The sequence below is a fragment of the Ruditapes philippinarum genome, unplaced genomic scaffold (genome assembly GCF_026571515.1).
Source record: "Ruditapes philippinarum isolate M1 unplaced genomic scaffold, ASM2657151v2 ctg4475_1_1_1_1, whole genome shotgun sequence".
NCBI lineage: Eukaryota > Metazoa > Mollusca > Bivalvia > Venerida > Veneridae > Ruditapes > Ruditapes philippinarum.
In genome coordinates, this window is record NW_026853336.1 from 10,768 (window position 1) to 36,664 (window position 25,897).

General features: G+C 32.8%; 1 protein-coding gene across 1 annotated transcript; it reads left to right on the plus strand.

Moving 5' to 3' along the window:
- The first annotated feature begins 14,624 nt into the window (after positions 1-14,624).
- LOC132736513 (proline-rich protein 5-like) lies at positions 14,625-24,298 on the plus strand. Its single transcript, XM_060723650.1, has 9 exons — positions 14,625-14,817; positions 17,503-17,634; positions 19,255-19,335; positions 19,796-19,841; positions 20,351-20,408; positions 21,227-21,318; positions 22,234-22,309; positions 22,500-22,718; positions 23,093-24,298. Exons 1-9 carry the CDS (start codon positions 14,780-14,782, stop codon positions 23,287-23,289), a joined length of 939 nt encoding a protein of 312 aa, XP_060579633.1. The 5' UTR covers positions 14,625-14,779; the 3' UTR covers positions 23,290-24,298.
- Positions 24,299-25,897: the final 1,599 nt, after the last annotated feature.

Sequence of the window (25,897 nt, forward strand, 5' to 3'; positions counted from 1 at the left end):
CCATTATTTTCTCGTTTAGGGCACACACTTTCTATAACTAGGGGACCATACACCGCTTTTCAGGGGATGGCACTACTGTGTCACATTGAAGGTTCCATGATAACCGCCGTAGTAACACATCTGCGGATGTTTCTCAATTCAAAATTTTGCCATTTCATGTTTAAATGTTGAATTCTGCTTAAACCGGTGCTAGTGGGCGTGGACAGTAGTTTGCACTTGGCAGTACCGTCCATGAACAAATTCAATCAAAGCAAGCCTCCAACATTTTCAATTTTGCCGTTTTGGACTTTCTTTAGGGATTCTTTTTTTCTCTATTTTATCGCCACATTAGCGTTGTTTGTGCCGTGTGGTGGCTGTAAAAAGTCGCCCGTACATTCAATCAGAGATATTATATTTTCTATCTTTAAAGATCTTTCAACACGACATTATTTTTGTATTTGTGGTATTTTGGGTTTCAACTATTCCAACTATTCGGATTTTCGATTTGGGTGGTTCAAATATTCCTACTTGAATAATGTTTAATCACCCTCAGGATACGTTGCCTACTTTTTAACTTTGTCTTTTGACGTCTTATATGTGATATGCAGGCTTCATTACCTTTGATCCCCTTTCAAAATTCCTTTTTGTTTAGTTCTGCCCATTATTTTCTCGTTTAGGGTACACACTTTCTATAACTTGGGAACCATACACCGCTTTTCATGGGATGGCACTACTGTGTCACATTGAAGGTTCCATGATAACCGCCGTATAAACACATATGCGGATGTTTCTTAATTCAAAATTTTGCCATTTCATGTTAAAGTGTTGAATTCCGCTTAAACCGGTGCTAGTGGGCGTGGACAGTAGTTTGCACTTGACAGTACCGTCTATGAACAGGCTCAATCAAACCAATCCTGCAACATTTTCAATTTTGCCGTTTTGGACTTTCTTTAGGGATTCTTATTTTCTCTATTTTAACTGCATGCACATATGAAAAATTCTATATTCACTTTAATAGCATTCAGATCGCAATGATAGGCCGCTGTTGATTAACATGCAAAATAACTGTTAATGGTTCGGCCGTGGGTATCTCACGATGAAAAGTATTTAGCTCGAGATCAATGGAAGCTCATAAAATGATAAGGCCGCAAGGGCGTCGTCGGTAATTCATATTCAGTCTTAAGTAATTTTAGAATTTGTAAGTAAATTAGACAAATGCATCTTCGCACATTTAATTAACGAAAATAAAGAAAACATTAAAATCTTCAAAAGTTTCAAACAACTGTGTCCTTTTGTTACGACTGGTCCCAGGGTTATTTTGTTGATGCTTTCCTTTTCTGAGAAAAAATTCTGACTGTTGAATGTCATTAAATGAAATACACACTGTCTGATAAAACAACTGCAACAACAAAACAATAAAATTACAATGATTATCTCCTTACATGCCAAAGTAAAAGCCTCTTTTTACAAAGTAGATTTCGGGAAGAGGATGTACTTCAAAAAGTGTCTTATACCATTAGTACGTAGCTGAATCATCCAACGGCTCTTTCTTAGAAATTGTGTTTTTAGAGTATGTAATAATATAGCCGGTTTTTATTAAATCCTCTGAATATATTATTTGCCTGAAGATATGCACAAGATTTACAACAAAAACAGATTATTTTAAAGTTATAAAGACAAAGAATTGTTTTATCAATATTTATGTTATTATGCTTCTTTCCTTTGAAAAAACATGATCAAATATCCATTTTATTTTACTTTTTAAATTTTTTGAATGGGCATTTGATTTGTAGACGACCAGATAGCAACAATAAGTATTCTGACATTTCAGCGTCTTTGGTACTTTTAACCTAACGCTGTACCTAATTATTTCTACTGACCGTTTTATATTGGCACACCATAGTTTAAATTGATTAGATGTGCCATAACTTGGTCGATAAGCATCCATTGATATCATTTATAATTTGATATCTTTATTCTCAAATACGAACTGGTATATAATTTTTTATTCATAAATAGTATAATTATATACCACACGAGATATTGAATATACATGTATAAAAAAATACTGTCAATCAAATTATAAACAAGAATATTCAAATCTGCTTGGTTTTGGTGTTCTTCAGCACTGTAGAATTATGCGTAGGGAAATATCGTGTTGTGGTGGGAACAAGACAACAGACATGTTATTTATAGATATGTTAACATAATTATATATCCTGTCCGTGACAGATGTTGTTATATTAAGGTAACTGTTTATTTCATTGACTATATTGATAGGTGTATCCTTACAAGTTAGGTTATTAATATAGACAAAAGCAGTGATGACGTTGATTAGTCTTATTGCTGCGATTCTATATAAAAACAATGACAAAAAATAAAAACTGCCGCGTAAAAAGACAAAAAGCAACAAAAAAACAATATCAAACACAAAAACAAACAACAGATGTCACTTTCGTTAAATAGGATATATGTATCCTTGATTTTATCATTAGATAGAATATTTTATATATCTGATAATATGGAAATATTTGGAGAGCAAAGTGAAATTGTCCGTATTTACACAATTGTTCATTTATAATATTTGTTTTAAAGTCGGATACAGTATTGCTGTTGAAAAAAAATTGTTTCTGTAAAAATATGCTGTTGTTTAGAACCTATTTAAGAGGATACGTATAAGGCACAAGAAAACAAACAATGCACCGTTTTGACAATGTTGCGCAGTTTATTATGAAATGCAAGATAACTGAATACTATAATTCTGACAGTGAAAGTAATTTAATAACAATGAAATATATTTTCTTGACAATTTAAAGCTATAATATCATGTTTTTGGATAATATTTACTTACAAAGAGAACTTCACAAGTAGGGAGAGGGGGTCTTGACGTTTTTCAATAAGTAATAAATGCCAATAACGTCGATATTATGTAGAAAGGACAGACATGTCTGTTATATTCCCTACGAATTCAACTGTATTTACTATTAGGAGTGTTTCGAATTGAAATTCAATGGCTTATTGACAGCTACAATTCTAGAAAGTCAAAGTCAGAAAATATGTGTTAAATGATACAAGAGTCACGATAAGTAAATGGGCAATTAACAGTTTTAGTAGGAATAAAGAAAGTGATGGTTATGGCATAATGATGGCAAACAATTTAAGGTGAGATTTTGATTTGTTATCTCTGTTAAAAGCGATCAGATGAATGATTTATATAATTTCTAAGTTTATATGTGTCTATGTCCTTCAAATATTTGATCCTAGTGCCTTTTAACATTGGCTTTTACAATTTCACGGAGTGTATCTATTTTCTAAATGTTGACCTCGTTCAAAATAAAGTACGAATTAGCTAGCTGATAAATAGTAGCCAAACACTCTAAGTAATTTACCTTTATAAAACAGAAAACTGGTATCTTGCTAAGTTGGTCCTTTTCCTGTTGATCTCCCTAAAGATGAAATTCATGCCAAAATAATTTCAGCGATTTTTGCGGGGAAATATTATACAGGATTAAAATGAAGTTGTTAAATGAAATTCCTGTTAAATTAATTGCCAATGATAAATGTCGCCAGTGATAATGCATAATTATTTTCATGATATGTATTGCAGTGAGAAAATTATTAGCGGCAATGTCCCAGATCATAAGAAATATTCTTAAACCAATTTATGTATATGTAGGATTTAACAATTATTGTAAATATTTAAAAAGACTTTAAAAAGACATTGTAGTTTGTCTTAATGAAAAACTCATATAATATGACATAAATGCAAAGTAAAATAAGTTTTTTTTCTAATTAATATGACATTTTTTCAGGAAAGTAGAACTTTACGTAAAACATAAAAGACGTCAGTCATTTAAAACTTTATATTCTTAAGAATGTAATTAACTGCACAGCAACATGTTAGGAATCGGTCTGTAGGTAAATATGCTATTTTTGGCGGTAAGATTTTGTGTAAGTTCATTGAATATTTTGCTTTATCCTGTTTCATTTATTTACACTCAATAATTGATAGTTCAGATGCTCGTACAATATGATATAAGTGCAAAGTATAATGGTTTCAAAGAAGTTTTTTTATCTAATTAGAATGACAATTTTTCAGGAAAGCTAACATAACTCTTGCATTACGGACCATGGAGGAAATAAGTGTCTGTATGTTTCTTTATTACTTGTAGGAACAATTTAATTATTGTATAGCATTATGAAAATGAAAGAACAAATGAGCCGCGTCACGACAAAACCAACGTAATGCGTTTGCGACCAGCATGGATCCAGACCAGTCTACGCATCCGCGCAGTCTGATCAGGATCCATGTTGTCCGCTGTCAGTTTCTCTACGTGTTATAGGGTTTGTAAGCGAACAGCATGGATCCTGATCAGACTTCGCGGATGCGCAGGCTGGTCTGGATCCATGCTGGTCGCAAACCCATTTTGTTGGTTTTGTCGTGACGCGGCTCAAATTGATTTAAGATATCCGTCATCGCAAAAAAAATTATGTGCAAAACTTATCAGAAAGCTTTTTTTGCGAAGAAATACATTGTACCAAGAATGAATGGTTGTGGTAGGTACTGTATAATAAATTATTATTTTCATCTTTAACTTCAATTTTGAAAACTTTATGCAAAAATGTATTCTTTCATAGAATATGGTACATAAATATGTGTGATCAATGGACTTGTTAACAAGTCTGGGAAGCTGTGTAGAAAATTCAGAATATGATTTTTGACATTAGTTCCCTAATACGCAATAGTGATGCATGGACACTTTTTTAAAAAAGAAGTTTATATTCTTAATTTCTCAATTTTATATGCGATTTGCTTAGAAATCGGACAAATGTAAACAATAATTTCTTCCTAGAAACCATTTCTCTCTCGGTCAATGACCTATATATTTGTTTTTTATTGAAATTATTGTAAACAAATGTACATAACAGATAAGCATATGTTTGTCAATTCCTTTTATGTTTGTCTATGAATATTCATCATATTTTCGTATCTCTCCCTGGTTTTCTGTCAATTGTAAATTAATTAGAGTTAGTATTGAGGCAGTCATGACGTCGGGGAAATTCACACGGACTACTGTTTTTATCATGGGAACTTTTTATTAAAAATATTTTCCATCCTCAAATTAGTTCGCATTGAACGTATTTATATTTATACAAGAAAATACTTTCTATTTTATCATATAAATGCTTTAAGTGGACAAAATAATTTCCTATTGTATAGACCCAGTCAAAAAAGCAAGAAATATTTAGCCTTTTTAGCCTTTCTTTTGTATATTAAATTTCTACAAAAAATGTAACATGTCTCACAAATCTACATTCTTCATTGATTCTTTAAGAAATGTCAAACATGTGTTTAATAATGTTTCAATTATGGATTTTATTGCACTTTAGATGTAAAACAGCTGAGAAAAGTATACCTGAATGTGCTGTAATTGAAACAGAAGCAATGGCAGTTCATCTATACTGTATGGGTATTTTTTGGAAACCATAAAAAGAAACCAAATAAGTGTAGTTTTTGTCCAAACAAATGATACATGTAGTATTTTTGAGGCATAATGGGCCTTTAAAATGTTACTGTATGCTGGCAGTGTCCTTCTACCTCCACCATAATAGGTTGTGACACATGTTTTCTATTAAATGGTGATGCATCGGCCTTTGTGTACATTAACATATGACCTATTTACAACGACATATAAAGAAAGAAAGGCAAACAGCTGAATAAAAGAAAACACAGTTCTTGACATTTCTATTCTGATACCTATGGCAGCGTGTGTGACATTTTGAGTTTATTTTAGGATGGTTGTGATAAAAGAATTAGCATGCTTTAGTCATTCCCATACAATGTAAGACTTATTTTATATGTAATAAAATATTCAGTTATATTATATACTATATGTACAACATATATACTATTTGGCGTGGGTTCGATCCCCGGGAGATGCTTTGGTAGTTTAGCGCGGAGGAAGGTAGTCTTGTACTGGTGTAACTCTCCAGGAACGATGGTTAGGAAACTACCCGCCTATATGACTGAAATACTGTTGGAAAAAGGCGTAAAATGAAACAAACAAACAAACAAACATTTATATGCATGCACTATTTCCATTAGGATAAATCTTGGCCATTTTCTATTAGTAATATATTAATTAGAGTATAATCAGGCATATTCTATCTTACATATAAAAAAAACATATCGAGCACAAATAAAGCTGTACCTTTTCATTATGATTTTTTTTATTATGATTTTGTAATGTTGCTATATGCAACATTTTAAGTGTTTATAAATTATACGAGTATTATTGTTATATCTCGGCTGCTACGGAAGTTATTGATTATGAAACACGTTTTTTTTCTATAAAAAATAAATCACTAAGATTCATCGTACTGATAGTGATTGGAAATATTCAAGGGAAGTGCTGGCCTAGTGGTAAAGTGTTCTGCCTCTCAACCCAGGGATCGTGCGTTCGAGCCATACTCGGGTCACGATCATGATTCCTATATGATACCAGGACTGGTTAGTTCCAGGAAGCGGACAAGAAAGTGATTAATATAAGTTGCAAGATTTGTTTTGCAATCGAGCTAGAATGTTTAAACTAATTTGAAATATTCAATCTATCAAGATTGTGTGGTATTCTTGAAATTTTATAACAATGCCGAATTTTTCTAAACATTTTATTTTTGGCTACCAAATTTGACTAAAGTATCAGCTTTTCTGTCTAAGATGGGTGGTCTTTAATATGATTTCTAATCATCATAAAGAATTCGTACATATGCTTGCGCAAAATTTTTATTTTATTTTATCAACCCTGAGCTGGCAGCACCAGTAACTGCATCAACGCCTGAACTCTTTGCTGTTCATTTAGTAATTATTTTGATTTTTTCCCCTAAATCATGAATGGTTTTGCTCAGTTTGAAAGATGGAAGAGTCAATTTAAACATTTAAGGGTTTGCAAGGGTACAATACTTATACAGCAATTAGATTTTTTAAGCGAAGCGCAGCTGCAAGATGTATATAAGTATCAATTCTAATAAGTTCCAACTAAGCTGGGCAATTTTTTATACGATGTGTATGCTTGCGAAAAAGCCAGTAATGTTTCCCTTTGCTATAGTGATTGTACTCGACAATATGTCAAGCAGGGACATATATTTCCAGAATATCGATACGAAATCAAAGATTTTCTTTTTTATATCTGCGACTTAACTTATTGTACGCCGACTGAGTTTGAACTGAATATGTTCAAAGTGTCCACTGTATTTTTAAGGAGAAAATTTTACGATATTATCGTTTGATATATTTTTATTGCCATACATAATCATCGCACGTTTCTCTGCAGGGCACTTATATCCTACCGTAAATAAATTTACGAGCATTGATAACGGTCTGCTTGCGACGAATGCAAATATACTGGTGTCTCCATTTAATTTTCTTTTAGATTTATTCTGCTTTATTCTGATTTGTTACGCCAAGATAACCACATTACTGTCTAAACAATACAGTTATATGAAAATATTTTAAGGTGTACAGAAATGATTAGAATAGTCTTAAAACATATGAAATATTGCTTTTAGAAATGCGAAGATCCCGATTTCTGGTTGTTTGCGAAAACAAAATATAATCATAAAAACATATTTGTCATAAAAATGTCTGCATAAGATAAATATGTTCCAGATATTGCAACTTTTATTATAAAATATTCCTTACTATTACACGAAAAAGGAAACGGGTTTTCAAAATCATGTTAACTTTTAACTTAATCTATATTTTAGAACAAAATATACAGGAAATGATAAAAATAATAAATGCACCGATAGGACTAAAATATTTATAATATTAAACATTAATGCATAATTAGAGGGTTTATGCCCCATTTTAATGCATTTACATCTGCAAAAGTCCTAGGAAATTGTCGGGCTCGGGCCTGAAATGAGTCCTCATGCCTTTGCAGATGTAAATGCACAAAATATAGTTGCATTAGCGCTATTCTTGCATAAAAAGTATACACCAAATGCAAATTTGTATTTCATATAACGAAGCCATTGCCTTTGCCATGCTTTCCACGTGCTAACGTGACATCATTTAAAAGTTATGTATTGATAATACAACTACTGGAGCCGTCATTTTTTTTACATTGCGCTCCGAGAAACGCATACTAAAAACATGCAACAAAGGTGGCGTTGGTAGTACCGCAGTAAGCCACATTAAATTTACCAGAGTACAGTTCAGTCACCGCATCGTTCCTAGGCATGCTGTCAAACAGTTAACCAGTACTAGTTGGCTCTTTTTTTCGCAAGGAACTGAAACTTCTGTACATGCGGATGATGCTAGAGCAGATGTACAGTGCGATTTACCGTAGAAAAGATTTCACGATCAATCACAACAAAAGTGGCCTGCACCGGTCGGAAATCGAACCCGGGTCGCCCGATTCTCAGTCCAACACTCTACCTATCGGCCACTCTACCTAACTGGACGGCTTTCAACAAAGACGTGTAATCATGTGAATCTGTATGCGTCCATAGATGTATATCTGCTTGCGCATTTTTATGCAAGAAATTGTTTTATGATCACAAATAGTGTTTCTTTTTTCAAGAAAAATTCATCATTTAAACATATGTGTTATTTTGTTCTGAAAATAAGCAATATTAGACAGTATTAAAGTGAATCTTAAAGCAATTTTCATCATCTTCTTTGTATGTAGTTATTTTCCTTTTTTAAAATGTCAAACTTCTTTGAGAAGCTAGAATAAGCGCTTCTAAGTCAGGTGATTCCTTACCAGCGGCCGCACCTTATCTTCTACGGGACCACCGGATAAGGAGTCCGGTAAACCGCCTCCGTGGTCGAGGGGTTAGAGTCGATGATTTCTAATCCAGTTACCTCTCTGGCGTGGGTTCGATCCCCGAGAGATGCTTTGGTAGTTTAGCGCGGAGGGAGGTAGTCTAATACTGGTGTAACTCTCCATGAACGATGGTTAGGAAACTACCCGCCTATATGACTGAAATACTGTTGGGAAAAGACGTAAAATGAAACAAACAAAACAAACACAAACAAACAAACCAACAAGGAGTCCGATACTCTAGCTCTACATCTCTTGATATTGGACTGAATAGTTTAACTAGATATTGTATGAAATGCACTAAAACATCTAATCGTGAAATAAACAATAAATTAAAATTTTGTTCTCAGTAATGAGTTCTCATTGTTTAAAAGTTTTCCGTTTTACAATCATTAATCTTAAAATGTGAAATATTTAATGGGATATATTTGAAATAATGTCTCCCAAGTTGTGTACAAAAAAACAATTTGTTTTGATAAATGTAAATGTTACTACTTTTTGACATCACCTTGTTTTCAACAGAAAAGCAAATGCTCATATGAAAGTAATCATTGTCCGATATATGTTTATGACAGATGTTGATATCCTCTGTTAGATAGACATATGATTATTCCTATATATTCTACAAACATGGTGGTTAATACATACCGTAACAGGATTTATTATAGAACAGACCAGAACATTCACTTTATTTGAAAAACACAAATTACAAAATACGGCATGTGGAAAAAGCAATGGGAATGGTCAATAGCTCGTATTCGTTCGAATCAAAATAGAGAATATAATACGAATCATACGATAAAGACTGTCTATATTAAAGCTTTTGAATGAAAATACACCTATTTTTTAACAAAGTTCAAACATTCAGAATTATGGAATTATGAGACCCTCTCATTCAAACGTTTCTTTCTGATAAAATGTGGCGTTAACGGTACATTCCGAACAGTATTTATAGATATGTATGTGGGTCACATGGATTATTAATTATTTGAGCATATAGTAATTTAAGTTATTTTGACTTCACCATTTCCATTTTCAATTAGATCGGTGGGCTAAAAGTGTAAATCATAAATGATTTCCATACAGCATTGCTGTACCGATGTTTTCTTTAATCTATAACAAGTAGAATGGTAAGAAAATTGAAAGAAGCAAAATCTATACGTAACAGAAATGTGAGTAGGAATATTTTGCGACACACGGTATCTTTTAATTACATTACTCATTGGTTAATGATTAGATAGACATTAAGTATGGAATATGAGTTGTTAATGGCGATAATTATGGCATTAATTAGACAAAACCTTAAACAGAGACGTAAACTAGCGGAATATGATATCTATATAGTCGTTAAGTGATGTTGTTGTTTTTTTGTTTTTTTTGTTATGTGGTTTTATTTTTTGTTTTTTTTTCTCCACTTTCTGATGCCAAGCCTTGGTTTGAAACTAACCACAATAGTAATAATCGTAATGATGATGATGATGACGATAATGATGATGATAATGATGATGACGATGATGATCCATTGGACAGGGCATTATATAGCATCTTTACCTTTAAGATTGATGTAATAAACTCGTTGATTTAAGATAAAATTTATTAGTTTGAATCCCCTTTTGTGGAATAATTGTTTAACTTAATTACGACATTTCTTCACATGCAGATCTTTAATTACAAATTAAATTACCTAGCATGCTGCAAATGACAGAAGCAAAGTTGCTGGATTTTTTTAACCTGTCATTAAAACGTTGCAAATATCTTTTTAAAGATGTATTCAATAATTAGATGAGCCGCGTCACGACAAAACCAACATAATGGGTTTGCGACCAGCATGGATCCAGACCAGCCTGCGCATCATATTCTCTACTTGTAATAGGGGTTGTAAGCGAACAGCATGGATCCTGATCAGAGTGCGCGGATGCACAGGCTGGTCTGGATCCATGCTGGTCGCAAACCCATTATGTTGGTTTTGTCGTGACACGGCTCAAATATATTCAGGCGAACAGCAGGCCAATTTTAATAGCGCAGATAATAATCCAGCACCTCGAAACTTCTCTCTTCCCCTCGGTATGTGTACGTCGTTGAGAAGACACAGGGCATCGGCAAATAATTAAAGAACCAATGCTACGTGTTAGACGGCAAATTCGCATGTTTTCTACAGCTCGAGGGCGCAGACTTAGCTTGCATGAAGTTAGCTGCCGGTGTCCTGACTAAAGCCGAGAGGAATGGCCGTACAAAGTAGGCCTTTTGTCGACGAGGATGGTGTGCTAGGATGCGTGAGCCCTAGCACGGTTAGACGCCTTGAACGGCAGGTCTTTTGCTGGCACCAACAGCCCTTTTCAGGGCTACCCTTTCATATTGTCACAGGTTACTGTACATTTAGGTTCTCATTTACCGCCGTACAGTGACCTACTTTTGGCTCAAAATTCATATCTTTGGCTAAGACCTCGTGGAAATTGCATGGAGGTAAATTATCACCACTTTGTGCTTCAAAATTAACTCTTTAAGGGCATGACTGGTGACATGTCCGGGGTCCGTACTCGACAGCGAAAGCTGCATTTTGTACCCTTATGAAGCATACACTACATACAGACCTGCACCTTGAAGAATACCCACTATTATCATGCTGATGCATGATGAAGGAATATTTACCTCTATTTTTGCTATGTTAATGATGCGACTTTATAGAAGAAAAATAAAATTTGATTTGATTTGATTTGATTTGATTTGATTGATTGATTGATTGATTGATTGATTGAATCATTTTTTGTAACTTAAGAAGCTGAAAACTATGCTATTCCAGACCCATTTTCAATGTAAAGACCAGTGTCAGTACAAAACTTACGCTTATCAACAAAAATTTAACGCTTCTACGCGATTTTTCCGCACTGATTCCCCCATTATACCTTAAATAACTTTCAACTGCACCAGTGCACGCTTTAAATAAACCCCTGCATTAAGATAATTCGATAAGTAAACAAACACAAAGTTTGACCGCGTTTATGATTTACCTTAAGGGTTTTATGAATTTATTGAACCCTGGCTCAACTGACTGGGACACTGATAAAGATAAATAGTTCGATCTTTTCTTGTTTCGTTTCTTTTTCAACAGTGAACCAACTCGTGTATTAGTCAGGTTAAACTGACCGCAACATAAAAGGATAAATATATCTATTATAACTGTAGAAAGGTAATACGATTCAATATATTATTACTTATTAATCACTATCGTATGTATTTTATTGCTTTGAACACGCGACAGATAAGTGATGAGTTATTTATTGTTGAAGTAAATTTAAGTATCTTCTTTTTACAAAAAAAAATGATTAAACTTGATGTTTCACCGCAGATATGTGCATTATACTGAATTTGAGATAAATTACAATGTTTTATAATACTGTAATGAATTATATGGGTGCATAATACTAAATTTGAAGATAAATTGGAAAATGGTGTAATGAAGTATGAAGTATAAATAAGGCGCATTATATTGTAGCATGTGAAGTACAGTTGCAAAATACGGAATTTGAAGGTAAATTGCAAAGAAGTGTAATGAAGTATAAGCTCATAATATATGAAATGGTTAAGAAGTAAAGGTGCAAAATATTGAATAGAACATTATTATGAAATATGATCTTATATTACTATAATGAAGTGTAAGTAAACAAATTGCATTGAATATAAATTGCTAAAATATAATAAATATTGAAATGAAGTATAAGTTATTTTTTCACGTGACGAAGTATAGGTGAAAAATATCGAATAAATGCAAAAATATCGCAATGAATTATAAGCGCATATTACTGTTATGATAAGTACTGAAGTATATAATATTTTAATGAAGCTAAAAATAGAAATCATAATCGTTTGTGTGTCACATGACCTAGTAAATATTAATATGGCGGATGTGAAGTCGACACTTGTCATTATAAATGTCAGATCCAGGTAACAAGTCATTGTAGGAGAATAATTTCACTCATACATCATCATGTCATTTGTCGTGTAAATAAGATACAATATCGAGTGTTGTGTGTAAATAATTTAAACGAAATTTATATACGAAATTTATACTTGCTGGGATCTTTTAATTTTCTCATAAAATTTATTGATGACAAAACTATGAAAGTGTCATATTTGAAGTATTATGTAAAGATGTTTAGACGGTTTATTATTGTTCGGTGAATATAGGACACGTTTACGTTATCTCACATCTACTTTAAGATTATGTTCAGCTTTTAATTTGTCTGGCTTGTTTATTTATTACCGCACGGGAAAACTCGTTGTTTTATCTATCGGTCACCGATCTATATTTTGTGAACAAATGCGATGATATATGTGCCTTGTGGCATATTTTGAATAAAAGAAGCCTTACAAGTGAGTTTTATCAAATTTAGACAATTTTCAATGGATACACTGCATTTCAGGATTAAATGATGTAGAATACTTTCTTGCGGCCGTCATATCACGGATGGTTTATATTAGTGTTCACCTGGTAAGCATATTTTTAAATTTATCATAGAAAATTAATAACAAAGTATATATTTGTTGTATGGTGATTATACAATAACCTCCACTTATAAGATTTCAACATTCGAGCTTCACCAATGCACATGCATTATACTTTCCACTTATTAACTGATTTTTTGTAGAAAGACTAGCATGCCTCAATCAAATGAATGAGTTCAAATTTAAACGTAAGAAATATATGTCTGTGATAATTATCAAACAGAACAAAGTATAGTTTTTAAATCTCTAAATGTTTAAATCGGATATATTTGCTATAATAATGATCAAACAAAAGAAAATTGTAGAGTTCAAACTAGAAATCATCAAAGGATTAAAACTTTAATTGCAAAGTATTCAAGTTCAAGTGCTGATGTGACCACGGACCACAAAAGTATTACCATCTGAATGAATCAAGTTGACCGGTTTAACACGAAAATGGCCGAAGTTATCATAAAAAGTAAGCTGCAATGTGAGCCGAATTTAAACAAAATTTACGAAGTCGGGCGAATCTATAATACGAAGTATTCCGAGTTCATACGAAGTATTCCGAGTGTATAAATAATCGAAATTAGCCGAATACTGCACGATGATTGTCGAATTTATTCGATCCTTTGATTTAACAATACTGTTAATATAAAAACGGGTTAACCTAAATTCGTTTAGTGTGATTAATCAGTTATGTCTAAAAAAAGATTTAATCTTATAATAAGTGATATAATATGCACTTGAAGTGTTAATTCAAATTTTATGATTCTGCAGTGTCATAATATATATATTTTTAAAAAGATAAGAAATAACTAAATTTCCCTATCTGGGTATTTGCCAACAGAGAAAGTTCAGGTGCTGTAATTTTCTAGCTGTAAGTAGAGCAAAAAGTCTCTAAAATGCGCTTAAAGTTATACCTCGTTTGTAAATTGCAATTTAATCACATATTTAACACGTATCAAATTTAAATACTGTTTTAACTACCGCGAGCCGTTACAAAAATGTCATAAGTTTATTGAATATATTAGTGACTTTCTGCCCTACTTAAGTTTACTTTAATATGTTTTACAATATACCGCGAACGTAAACGATATATAATTTTTTCATTTACTTTATATCTATACAGTTATACTGTAGCCTGTATTTTACACGCACTAGCTGCAGGCATTATATAACATTTAAAGAAAAGGCACGGAAAATATCAAGGTAAAAACAGCGAAATTACTGTCAAAGCATTGTTTAATATCGTAAAAGGAATGTCATGTTTGTAATAAAATGTATTATAAATAAAGCAGCGAAGTTCGCTAAACAAAGATTTCTATTGAATGGTTTATAACTTATTTCAGGAGGACGAGCCTATTTCTGTCACTCTCTGACCACATTCCGCCCGGTTAATTACGCGCCTGGTATATAGACTTGTTGAAATGACTTCCTGACGAAGAAGTAGAGAAACAATTATTCCTGTGCCTTGTGAATAAAATAAAATGGATATTTTACAAAATGGAGTAAGGACGCTTAAAAGGTAAGGTTGACACTTTTATTACACTGTCTATCGAAAAAAAATAAACGTGTATTACATAAATTTCAATTATCTTTTGAAACTGTACATTTTTAAATTTAGGCTCGTTATTTTAAAGAAATTGTTAGTGGTTCTATCCACAATGCTCGTTCGTGCCAAAGGATAAGCAGCTGTTAGCAGGTATGGATCTTGGTTGGGAATTGAACCGCAAGTGTGAGATATTAATGAGGTCAAAGTAACTTAATACCAAAAATGTCAAAAATGTCACAACGTATTTAATTATATCTTAAATATTAATGAAATATTTCCCCCAATTTTCATTATATGAAATACCGGTATGTAAAACGAACTATCAGATGTTACGCTGTATAGATAGATACATGTGAAGACGGTGATTACGACCCACCCTCTAATACATATATTTGGTTGAAATAAACAACGTTGATTGACTTAATATGGATATACATGGTCATATATTGTCCTTTCTTTCAAATACGACAAAGTGATCAATTTGTCGTACTTTCGCCCCGACGTTGCCAGGCATAAACACGAAATTAAGTCAATGTGACCTCTTTGTCGTATTTTGCTCTGGTTACTTTGTCGTATTTTTGCTTTGGTTACCTTGTCGTATTTTGGGCAAAGGACAAAGGACAAGATGTTCCGAATGCATTTTTTTCATAATCCTGCAAAACACAGTCTGTCTGAAGTGACTTCTTCAGTTTCGTTTATTGCTCATTGTAAAAACAAACCTTCGACAGTTTTATAGGAGATGAAACAATATTTACTACCATTGTGTTACTAATTTGGTGAATAAAGCCACACAAACGGCGGCTGAAGAATATATAAGTTGACCTTAAAATATCGTATATTTGTCTGCATACATCGTTCATTAAGAATTAATGAATATAAAGCAGCCGAATTATCATACAAGGCTGAGTAATATTTGATCACGCTAGAATAAAACGTTGTCCAGAGATTTGCAAGAACGCTGTCATTGTGAAAATGCAAATGGACAAGTACGTGGTTGCCTATGCGTCTGCCTCTATACACAGGGATCGTGGGTTTGAATTCTAGAGGGGTAATGACCATGTTTCTTTCTAAGACAACAGTATTAGTTAGTTTCCTCAAGCGAATTTTAAAGTGTTTAAAAAGCTTCAAATTTTCATCGCAATCGAGCTAAAATATGCCTTTATATGTAACACCATTTAAATGTTAATATGTCTATAGAATTTGGGAAAAAACACCTAAGGATTCATTGTTAACGTTCATCTGTAAGTTTTATTTGACATGATAAGTGATTTTTACCGAGAACGCATATCGATCAAATTTACGATGTGACCTATTTAATTAGTTTGCGAAGGACTGAATACATATTTTAAGTTTAATTACAGCTTGGCTAATTTTTACCTTATCATGTATGGATATTTATTTGTGTTCATATAGGACAAAATATCTTGACTGCGTTTAGAAGTTGCTTAAAACCGAAAGCAAAAATAACTTCTAGTCCTCAGTTATTTCTTTCTAGGGGTGGTTTTACGTCGCACCAACACAGTCATATGGCGACTTTCCAGCTTAACTGGTTGAGGAAGAACTCATGTGCATTATTTCAGATACGAACGGGCACCTGAGTAGAACCACCGACGTTCCGTAATGTAGATGGATAGCACACTCACAAAAAGCATCCATAGAATCCCTTACGGGATTCGAGCACACTGTGGTGAGGGGCAAATGGTTTGAAGTGAACAACCTTAGCCAATCGGTCACAAACGCCCCAAAATTTAATTTGATCTCACATATAAAAAGTCAGTGTTTCAAAATTGATAAACCAATCAAGCAAGCAACCAAAACTATTAATACAAACAAAAACATACCACACACACACACACATATATATATATATATATATATATATATATATATATATATATATATATATATATATATATATATATATATATATATATATATATATATATATATATATATATATATATATATATATATATATATATATATATATCGTAATTATCAAAGTTCCAAAGTTCTGTTTAAATATTGGGAAAGAGGTCATGATAAATTGTTAAGTATATTGCGAATAGTATTGAACTCGTAAACAGCTGTACAACAAATATTGGACTCGTTCATTATAAGTTTTTAAAGCTGGGACCTTGTACAGCAGAATTCAGTACTGTACTCAACAATGTATAATAACCTTTTAATACATGAAAGAAAGGCCGCCTTTTAACACATTTTCATTAATTCAGTTTTATTGTGTAGACTCATTTTGGCATATATAAAGAATATCAATCATATTGGACTTTTTACCAATCATATTGGACTTTTTACATGTTATTCTTTAAATAATGCAGACTAAATCTCCATACGACTGCTACGGCCCATTGTGCCCAAATATGCATTTATTTTTATTCTCAAATTTAAATCTTTTTTATTTTTCTTACCCTGTTCTCCAAAAAGATAGTCATTGGCCAAACACATGAGCCATCTTTCTCTTATGTTGCTTTTGTGCAGTTGTAGTATAGTTTTTTGTATGGAAGTCAGAATACTACTTTGCTTATATTTTACTTCTTTGATGACCAAATATTTTACATTCGGTGATTAGGACTACAATCTAAAGATTAACTAAATACTTCTTAATTCAAATTTTTAAATCTAAAAATTTTATTACAGACATAGCATATCTAACATCAGTGAGGCTATCCGGAGCCATATTCACCGGGATTCCTTGGGCGGTCTCGGACGGCATTTATTCTCTCCCGGCAAATCATCAGAAATACCACTGAAAAATGCCGAGTTTGCAAGGTAAGAGACAACGTCTATAGGTGTTAAAGGTCGATATCGATTCATCATACCTCGCCAAATCAAAGGCTGAAGTATGCCCAATCTGAAAATCAGCTCTCAATTTACGCTACATGCAAGAAATAACTTAAATAGATCTAAATTTTAGTCAGGTTGAAGTATGCCATTGCCTGATGACTGAAGTGATATAAAGTATAGAAAACAATCGCTGGCGGCTACAAATAAATGCTAAGGAACGATTAGGTAAAAAAAACCACATTATTATTATCACCAAAGGATAATGTGGCCTTTATCATTTTTCGAATCTTTTCAGTTTTTTTTCGGTGTTATTGTCTTTAATCTGACAGTAAATGCAGCATTCGGAAAACCTCCTCGACAACCAATAATTATCTCAGAAACAACAAAATGTACATGTAGTTTTACTGTATGACTTTTTGGGGTAAACAAAACGTTTGTATAATTTGCTTTATATGTAACATGGGGAGTAATTGAATAAGCTGACGAAAATAAGATGTATTTTGATAAATTGTTACTTCAAAGATATTTTTTTAATCGGAGTCCTATTCACATTTTAGAATACCGCTTGCAATCGATTTAAATCAAATCTGAACCCTGTGTGAACAGCTATATTATTTATATTTCCGGACTATAAATAAAGATAATCATTCAATGTTTAATTTACACTTACATTTTGATTTACATATATAATTCGACTTAAACACGGCAATAATGGTGAATAAAATGGTCCAATAACTTCAAGCAAACCCGCCAAGGTTAAATTCATAATTGTCATCCGAAGTTTGACGGAAAGAGCCGAAACTTTCCGATAGCGAGCACAGAACCAAGTATGTCGATTTTAAGAAGAACTGTGAACAAATTCTAATAAATGAACCAGGTCAGAACATTTTGCGGATGTAATTAGCGTTTCATTTTGCGGAAGATATCGATTTGTCAAAATAACTAGGTCATTTTTCAACACTAAGGTTTTCTACAGATCCGTGCTAAGTAGGGCATTTGCTAATTGTTTGAAGTCCTACAAGATAATAAGGTCAACACCAAAACTGTTCATCTAACTTATTGCTAGTGAATACATTATCGATTAGCAAATTTTCGTAATTAATATTTCTACGGTAAACTGATAACAATGTATATCATGCTGTTGATAAATGGAAAAAATTGTAGGAAACTGACTGATCATATTATTATTAAGAGATTTACTTCAATATACATGTACAAGTGTTTAAAACCTCTTATCTGAAATTTATATGATGTTATTTTGCATTTATGTTTGTTTCGGTTATACAAGTTCATGGTGTCCGTTAAATAATTTGTTTACAGTTACAGATCTGAATATATTGTTCACATGTGTTCTTTTCTCGCATATAAATCATTTAAGTTGATGTATTATTTTCACCAATTCGTCAATAAAATCATAGGTTGAATGAATGTTTAGTGTAAATAAGCCATGTCACAACGTGCATCTAACTACCCGAAGTCTTCCTCAGCCAGTAACGCTTAAAACTCACAATTTGTTGTTTATGTAAGTCAGTTCGAATACTAACTTAGCCGAAACGTCAAATTATCAACATTATATTTAACCTAACAAATCAAACTTTATTGCAGTGTAGCGGGAGCTATTGTTCAATTATTTCAAAGGACCAAGTTACAAGAAAATGAACTTACAATACTACAAGAAGCTGTCAGGTAAGAATAAAACATTGTGTCCTGGATATAACTCTTATATTCTATCTTGCTTGGACCGGAAGTTAATAGCTTTTGCCATCAATCTGCGAACAGGAAGCGAATAGCTTTTTGCCGCCAATCTGCACTGATATAATCTGCACATTTGCGCAGTCTGACCAGACCAACATTGATATTAAAGGGACAGACTGAAAAATTCTATTGAAGACATTCAAAAGGTTAATAGTTAACTAGCATTTCATAGGAGCATTTTACGCTTAAAACGAGCATTTTTAAGCATTTTCATGACAAAAAGGTTTACGGCATTGTACTCTGTTTGAGAAGGGACTACAACATACGTAATTGTTACTTTACCTTGACTTACCTTGATTGACTTGGATTATGTACTTCTCAAAGATATGAAAGAACTGAATATAGTGTAAAGATGATGTCCATTTCTTGAAAATATCTTATTTTATTACAGGAATATTACAAGATCAGATGGGCCGTCAATCTACGACTACTATAAGGTAGGTTTATTATAGAAGTTACTTATAAAATCACAAAACTACATGTTCTTATTAATGTTTCAATACTAAATGTGTCTCTTACAATTAGTGGCTTAACCGATAGCTTTGACTGTGTTTTTTTCTTAATTGTAATTCTAGTATATTTTGAATGGCATCAGTATATCCTACTTTATTTGGGCAATTTTTATTTACATTGAAGAGAGGAAAGTGGCTCCCTGTATAAAGAATTATGTATCACGCCTTCTAACTCAAATTAGAAAACAATTAAATTTAATTTCTCGAAATAGAAGCATTGCTCTTTGGTGTGAAGGCCACGTGGAATCTGATCATAAGCTCTTGGATAAATACTGATGTCTGTCGTTAAACTCATTAAAAACATTTTGACAGATTTTTTGTATTGTCAAATATGAAACATAATGGGTTTATATATTGTCACATTGGATATGGAATTTGGTTGTTTTTAGATACAGAACTTACGTCACACGTATTTATTATGTTTTTACTTTCAGGACAGACTGATAAAGAAGGGAATGATTTTAATACGAGAAAAGATAAAACACGAATCGGGTAAATGTTTGAACGAAAATTTAAACACTAAAAATTATCATCTTCGACTTAATATATCTCTTTTATTATGTTTAAGATAACACGGCCATTTGAAATTGATCCCGTGTTAATCCGTCATTGATTCTATATTATAAATCATGAATTTATTAGAAGAAAGCGTGCAACATTACCTTCTTTAGGAAATTTTAAGAACGTGTCAACAAGGTTATCCTGTTTTGTTTTTGTTGTTGTTTTTTTCTGTTTTGAATTTTTTTACTGTTGAAAACGTACTATTGTACGGGAAGTTCATAAATTTCACGAAACAATACAATGCTTTATATCAATTTGTATTCCTGTCCTCACTTACACCTCACCGTTGTAGGTTCGAATCCCGACAAGGACTTTGAATTCTTTCATATGAGGAAGCTATCCAGCTAGCTTACGGATCGTCGGTGGTTCTATTCAGGTGCCCTTTCGTGCCTGAAATAATGCACGGAAGGGCACATGAGGTCTATGACCTAAACTGTGTCGATGTGACGTAAAACCCAATCAAACAAACAAACAAATATTCTTGTCCTTGTTGATATACGGCAGTCATAAATTAAAATAAATATTAAATAATATAATCTATATTCCATACACGTGATGATGTTAAAACGAAACAAAGCAATGAGGTGCATATTAATTTGTACTGGTAAATGTCATGCGATTGATTTAATCAAATTTGTGATTGTTTTTGTTGTTAATGTTGTTGTTGTTGTTGTTGTTATTGTGGTTTTGCTGTTCACGCGACCAATGATGATATAAATAACTAAACTGCAATATATTGTATATTTTAGCACATTCACTATTGGCGCATTTAGGAGAAGAATGGAACTATTTTTACAGAGAAATTTTACCAGTGTTACAAGCACTGTTATATCCTGCACAAGTAGGTTAATACGTTCATATGTTATAATCTTAACTATAAAATAGTGTCAACCCAGTTTACGCCATAGAGATAAAATAATCGAGCACTTATGTAAACATATTACAATCCAGTCTGACACGAACGTTAAAATTATTTAAAAAAAAAACAACAACAAACAAACGATGAAATGTAACTCTTGAATGATAAGGTGAAGCGTTTTTCCTTATTATTTCTTGTTTAATATCTTTTTATACTTTCGCGACAGTAGGGTGTGAAATAGACCAGTCTTCATACTAAAGCAACTGAAATAATGTTTTGCTGTCAGGTTGGTTGACTACATTGATTGGTTGAATAATTGATTGACGTTCGATCGAGTGGTTGCTTGGTTGCTTCTTTGATATCGAAACACTACTTAAAGAAGACATCATATAGTTTAGTACTTGTTCCAAAAACCAAATGAAATGGCTTGTATAGATAACAAGAACTTAAATTTAGAAAAACACATATGAGCCGCGTCACGACAAAACCAACATAGTGGGTTTGCGACCAGTATGGATCCAGACCAGTCTGCGCATCTGCGCAGTCTGATAAGGATCCATGCTGTTCGCTTATCAACCCTTTTACAAGTAGAGAAACTGATAGCGAACAGCATGGATCCTGATCAGACTGCGCGGATGCGCAGGCTTGTCTGGATCTATGCTGGGCGCAAACCCATTATGTTGGTTTTGTCATGACACGACTCAATTATGCTGTCGACATTCTTATGACTGAGGCCCTCCTTCGATTAAAATGACCTTCCCCGCTGTCTGTTCGAGTCACGCTATGGAAACTTTGTCCTCTTATGGTAGCGTTTATGGTAGATAAGAAAAGTCAATGTTTTTACACAAGTGGCCATAAAACAATAAAAAATGAATAGATAATTCATTTTATTTTCAGACTAAATCATTGACAATACGGCACATTGCCTTGCTAGAGTTCCGTGACACTGTTTTATTGAAGTTACCGGTGAAAGGTAATTATTTTGAAGATTTTGATTCCTTCAAAGATATAATAATAATGTACGGCAAGTAAAGTACAGTTTGATAAGATGTAACAAAATTAACGTTGACCGTCTGCATTTGTGTAATAAAGTTCCCTGCTTTGAATTTTGAGCAGTTCATTGAAAGTTAAAATGAGATCATAATCAAATACATATTTTGCAGACGCTTTGTCAAAACTTACAAACTCCGAGCCAGTACCACCACCTATACGTCAAATGCTGTTAGTTTTGCATGGAGTTCATGAGTTTCCATGTACAGACAATGCTATCGAGTTAGAGAAACTTCTTGCTAGAGTGACCTCTCCTCATTTAGGAATTATGGGATTATATTCCGGCGGAAGTGAACCAGACATTCGGAGCAATTATAAACCTCCAGAGAAAAGTAAATTATATGTGATACATATTTTCTTCTATTTAACAAAACTAAATCTTTTTTTTTCTAAAAGACTTTTTAAAATTGTATAAAACAAATCTCAACACCTTTTATTTCTGTGAAAGTTATATGCATTTTCATATCATGCAACAATTGATATGAAATACAATTGTTCCTTCATATTTGAATAATTTCTTGTTATAATAATATGGTTTTTATTTTATAAGATTAGTATGATTTATTTCTTACAACTTTTTTGCTGCTGAATTTTATCAAAATTTAATTTTCACAGTTCTTGCCATTGATTTGCTAAACTAAGTATAGCTAAGTCTTTAAAAAACATATCAACTATAAACTGAACAAAACCATTATTTACTTTACAGAAATATCAGATGACACAATGGACGCAGACGACGAAATAATGATCGACGATTTACGGTCGACAATGGCAACTGTTTCTCCAATGGGAAACCGATTAAATCAGAAACGTAGCTCTGGAATTCTACACAATCCTATGTTGGCATCTGTTAAAGAACATGGTAGAGGTCAGAGGCGTAGGTACAGTATAGCTACTACCTGACATCCTGTCAACCGGAAATGAAGGATATACTCGAAATTTATAGACAGCTGCAAGTGCGGGACGTGCAATGACGGTTAGACACATTGGGCCTTTAAATGAAGGCTTTGTGTAGCCAACTCAGATTTAAATTGTCCAGTGTGAAAGCAAGGAGCTATTTAACAGATTAGACTTAATTTGTCAAGATTTCATGGTAAACGTTGACAGTTGCTTTATATAAAAACTAGGTGGCGGTGATTTCTGCATACTGGACAATATATAACTGGTAACCTATGTAAATTTAAACAAGAGTACATGAACTTCTGTATCAAATGTGCTAAACTCGGAACAAACAAATGAATAGGAAATTCACGAGGTCGATAGCAGTATAGTAAAGCGTGTCCAAAAAAGAGGAATACGTTCTCGTTTAGGCATTATTTAACGTTTATTCATATTTTTGTCTTGATACTCGATAGTTATGGTTAATAACTTCAACAGTTTCAATTAACCCAATAAAATAAATAAATAATCAATTTTTGGCATTGTATTATATTAAGAAGATACTGTTTTGTAAAAGTATTGTAAAATGTATTTACTCTTACAACTAATAATAATGTTACTTTATTTTGTTCTGTACAGTTTCTTTAAAGCAAATGCCTTTCAGAGACTTAGATTTTGAATATTGCTTGGTGACTTTATGCTGGAGAGGGCTTTGGGGAAAAAATGAAACAGTTGTTGTAAAGAGGTTATTGGTCTACAGAGGGTCGCTATGCAGAGGTTACACTGTTATTTCTCTTTGTGAGATAGTGTTGTCTGAGGCCGGACTATCTTTTTATATAATATAAGTACGCATACATTTGTTTGCGTTGAACTATTTTTACATGTATGTAATAAAAATGCATTGTCTACAAAACGTATTGATCTCAACATTTGTAAGAATCATTGTTTTACATGTACCGTTAATGTAACATATTTGTCAGACCGTATTATATATATCTTATTTACTCAAGGGATATTTGAAGCATTAAAAATTATATATATTTTTGTTGATGATGTTTTTGTCAGATTATTTTATTGACTCATTGGCAAACAGAGGTAGATGTGGCAATTTAGTTTTTAATTTTTTTAAAGCAAAAGACTGTGATTTGCGATATATGACCACATCTTTAAGGCATTTCGAGGAGTCAGATGCCCGAAAAACAATGGAATTAAGTCCATTGCATGGGAATCTTGGAGACTGCCCTTTACGGCAATGGCGGCAAAAGTGTAAAGACCCCGTAGTATTTTCTTCTAAAATACCCAATTTTCGGAGCTAGGTCTCAGACTCTAAATGAGCATATGTTGAAGCGCTCATTAGAAAGCGAGACATTTCATTGAAGGCAATACAAGACACTGAACGCTAGCCCGTGACAAAAGGTCATCAGAGGCCGGACATGACATATTTTAGCTCACATGGTGTCTGTTCAATGGTTTTGTGCTATAGAAGCCTACTAATTGTAATTCTTCAGTTTTGATATTCATTAAACATTACCCTCTAACTTAAGTTACACATTCACAGAGTCGCGTGCCGATAGACCTTAGCACGCAAGGCGATCTTTCATATTATCATTTATTTTAGTGTAATTACCTCCCCTTGTAACTTCTCCATATATCGTTAGCTGCCAATAGAGACATCAAAATACGAGTAAAGATCCTCAAAATTCATTTTCAAGAAAGCTGCTAACCAGGTTTTATATATTAGTCCTGTGTAAGTATGTCTCTTTACATATGTAAAAGAAATTGACAATTTACCTAAATCAACGGTAATAGTGATATTTTGTTAATATGATAACGCCCAAAATGGCCGCCACATTTGTCAAGGGATAGGCACAAAATGGCTGCCACAATTGTCAAAGGAGCCAAATATTTTTTTCTTTTTAAATTGGGAACGATCTTTCAAAACGTTGCATAATGTATAACCCTGCTAAATTTCCTGTCATTTCAAGCGTGTCTTTAAATGATAGTAGTTATCACCAAGGGCGACAAATCTTCAGACCTTATTTCAATTACGCACATGGTGGCCGCATGGTACTTGTGACGTCATTATGAATTTCGTCATAGCGTAGCCAAAAGCTGAGAACGGGGTTCTTTTTCGTTTGGACATAGAAGAGAAAGGTTGGAGAAAAATATTTTATTTTTATTTCTATTTCAATTTGTTTTAAATTTCTGTAAAAAAGAAGCTAAATTTACTTTCTTTAGATAAAAATGTTTTGTGCTTTGTCAGGAAAAAAGATAGTTCATCAGATTTAGCTGGAATGTAAGATCTACATTAGAAATAAAGAAATTTGGCCTCGTGCTTAGCAATGGAGGTAGATCTAAATGAATGTTGACTGAAAAAATAGACACGCTTAAGGCTTTTATAAAATCTATTAAATGGATGTAAGTATAATGAAATATTTATAGAGCTGGACAAACAATTTGAGATTATTCCAGCTTGTCTTATGGTCTATAGGTCAAAGAAAGTTAAAGTGATGCTGAACGCCCATTCTCAATAAAATAAAGCATTTGAGGTTGAAAAATATTAAAAATTTGATGTTGTCATTGTGTCATTTTTTTTATCGCCGAGGTAAAAGTTTAGGGTATTTTGCAAGTT

Bases quoted from the DNA above. Each gene is read 5' to 3' on its own strand.
- LOC132736513 (XM_060723650.1), top strand. From the start codon at position 14,780: ATGGATATTTTACAAAATGGAGTAAGGACGCTTAAAAG. The intron at 17,635-19,254 runs GTAAGAGACAAC...ACTTTATTGCAG, and splicing joins AAAAATGCCGAGTTTGCAAG to TGTAGCGGGAGCTATTGTTC. The intron at 19,336-19,795 runs GTAAGAATAAAA...ATTTTATTACAG, and splicing joins ATACTACAAGAAGCTGTCAG to GAATATTACAAGATCAGATG.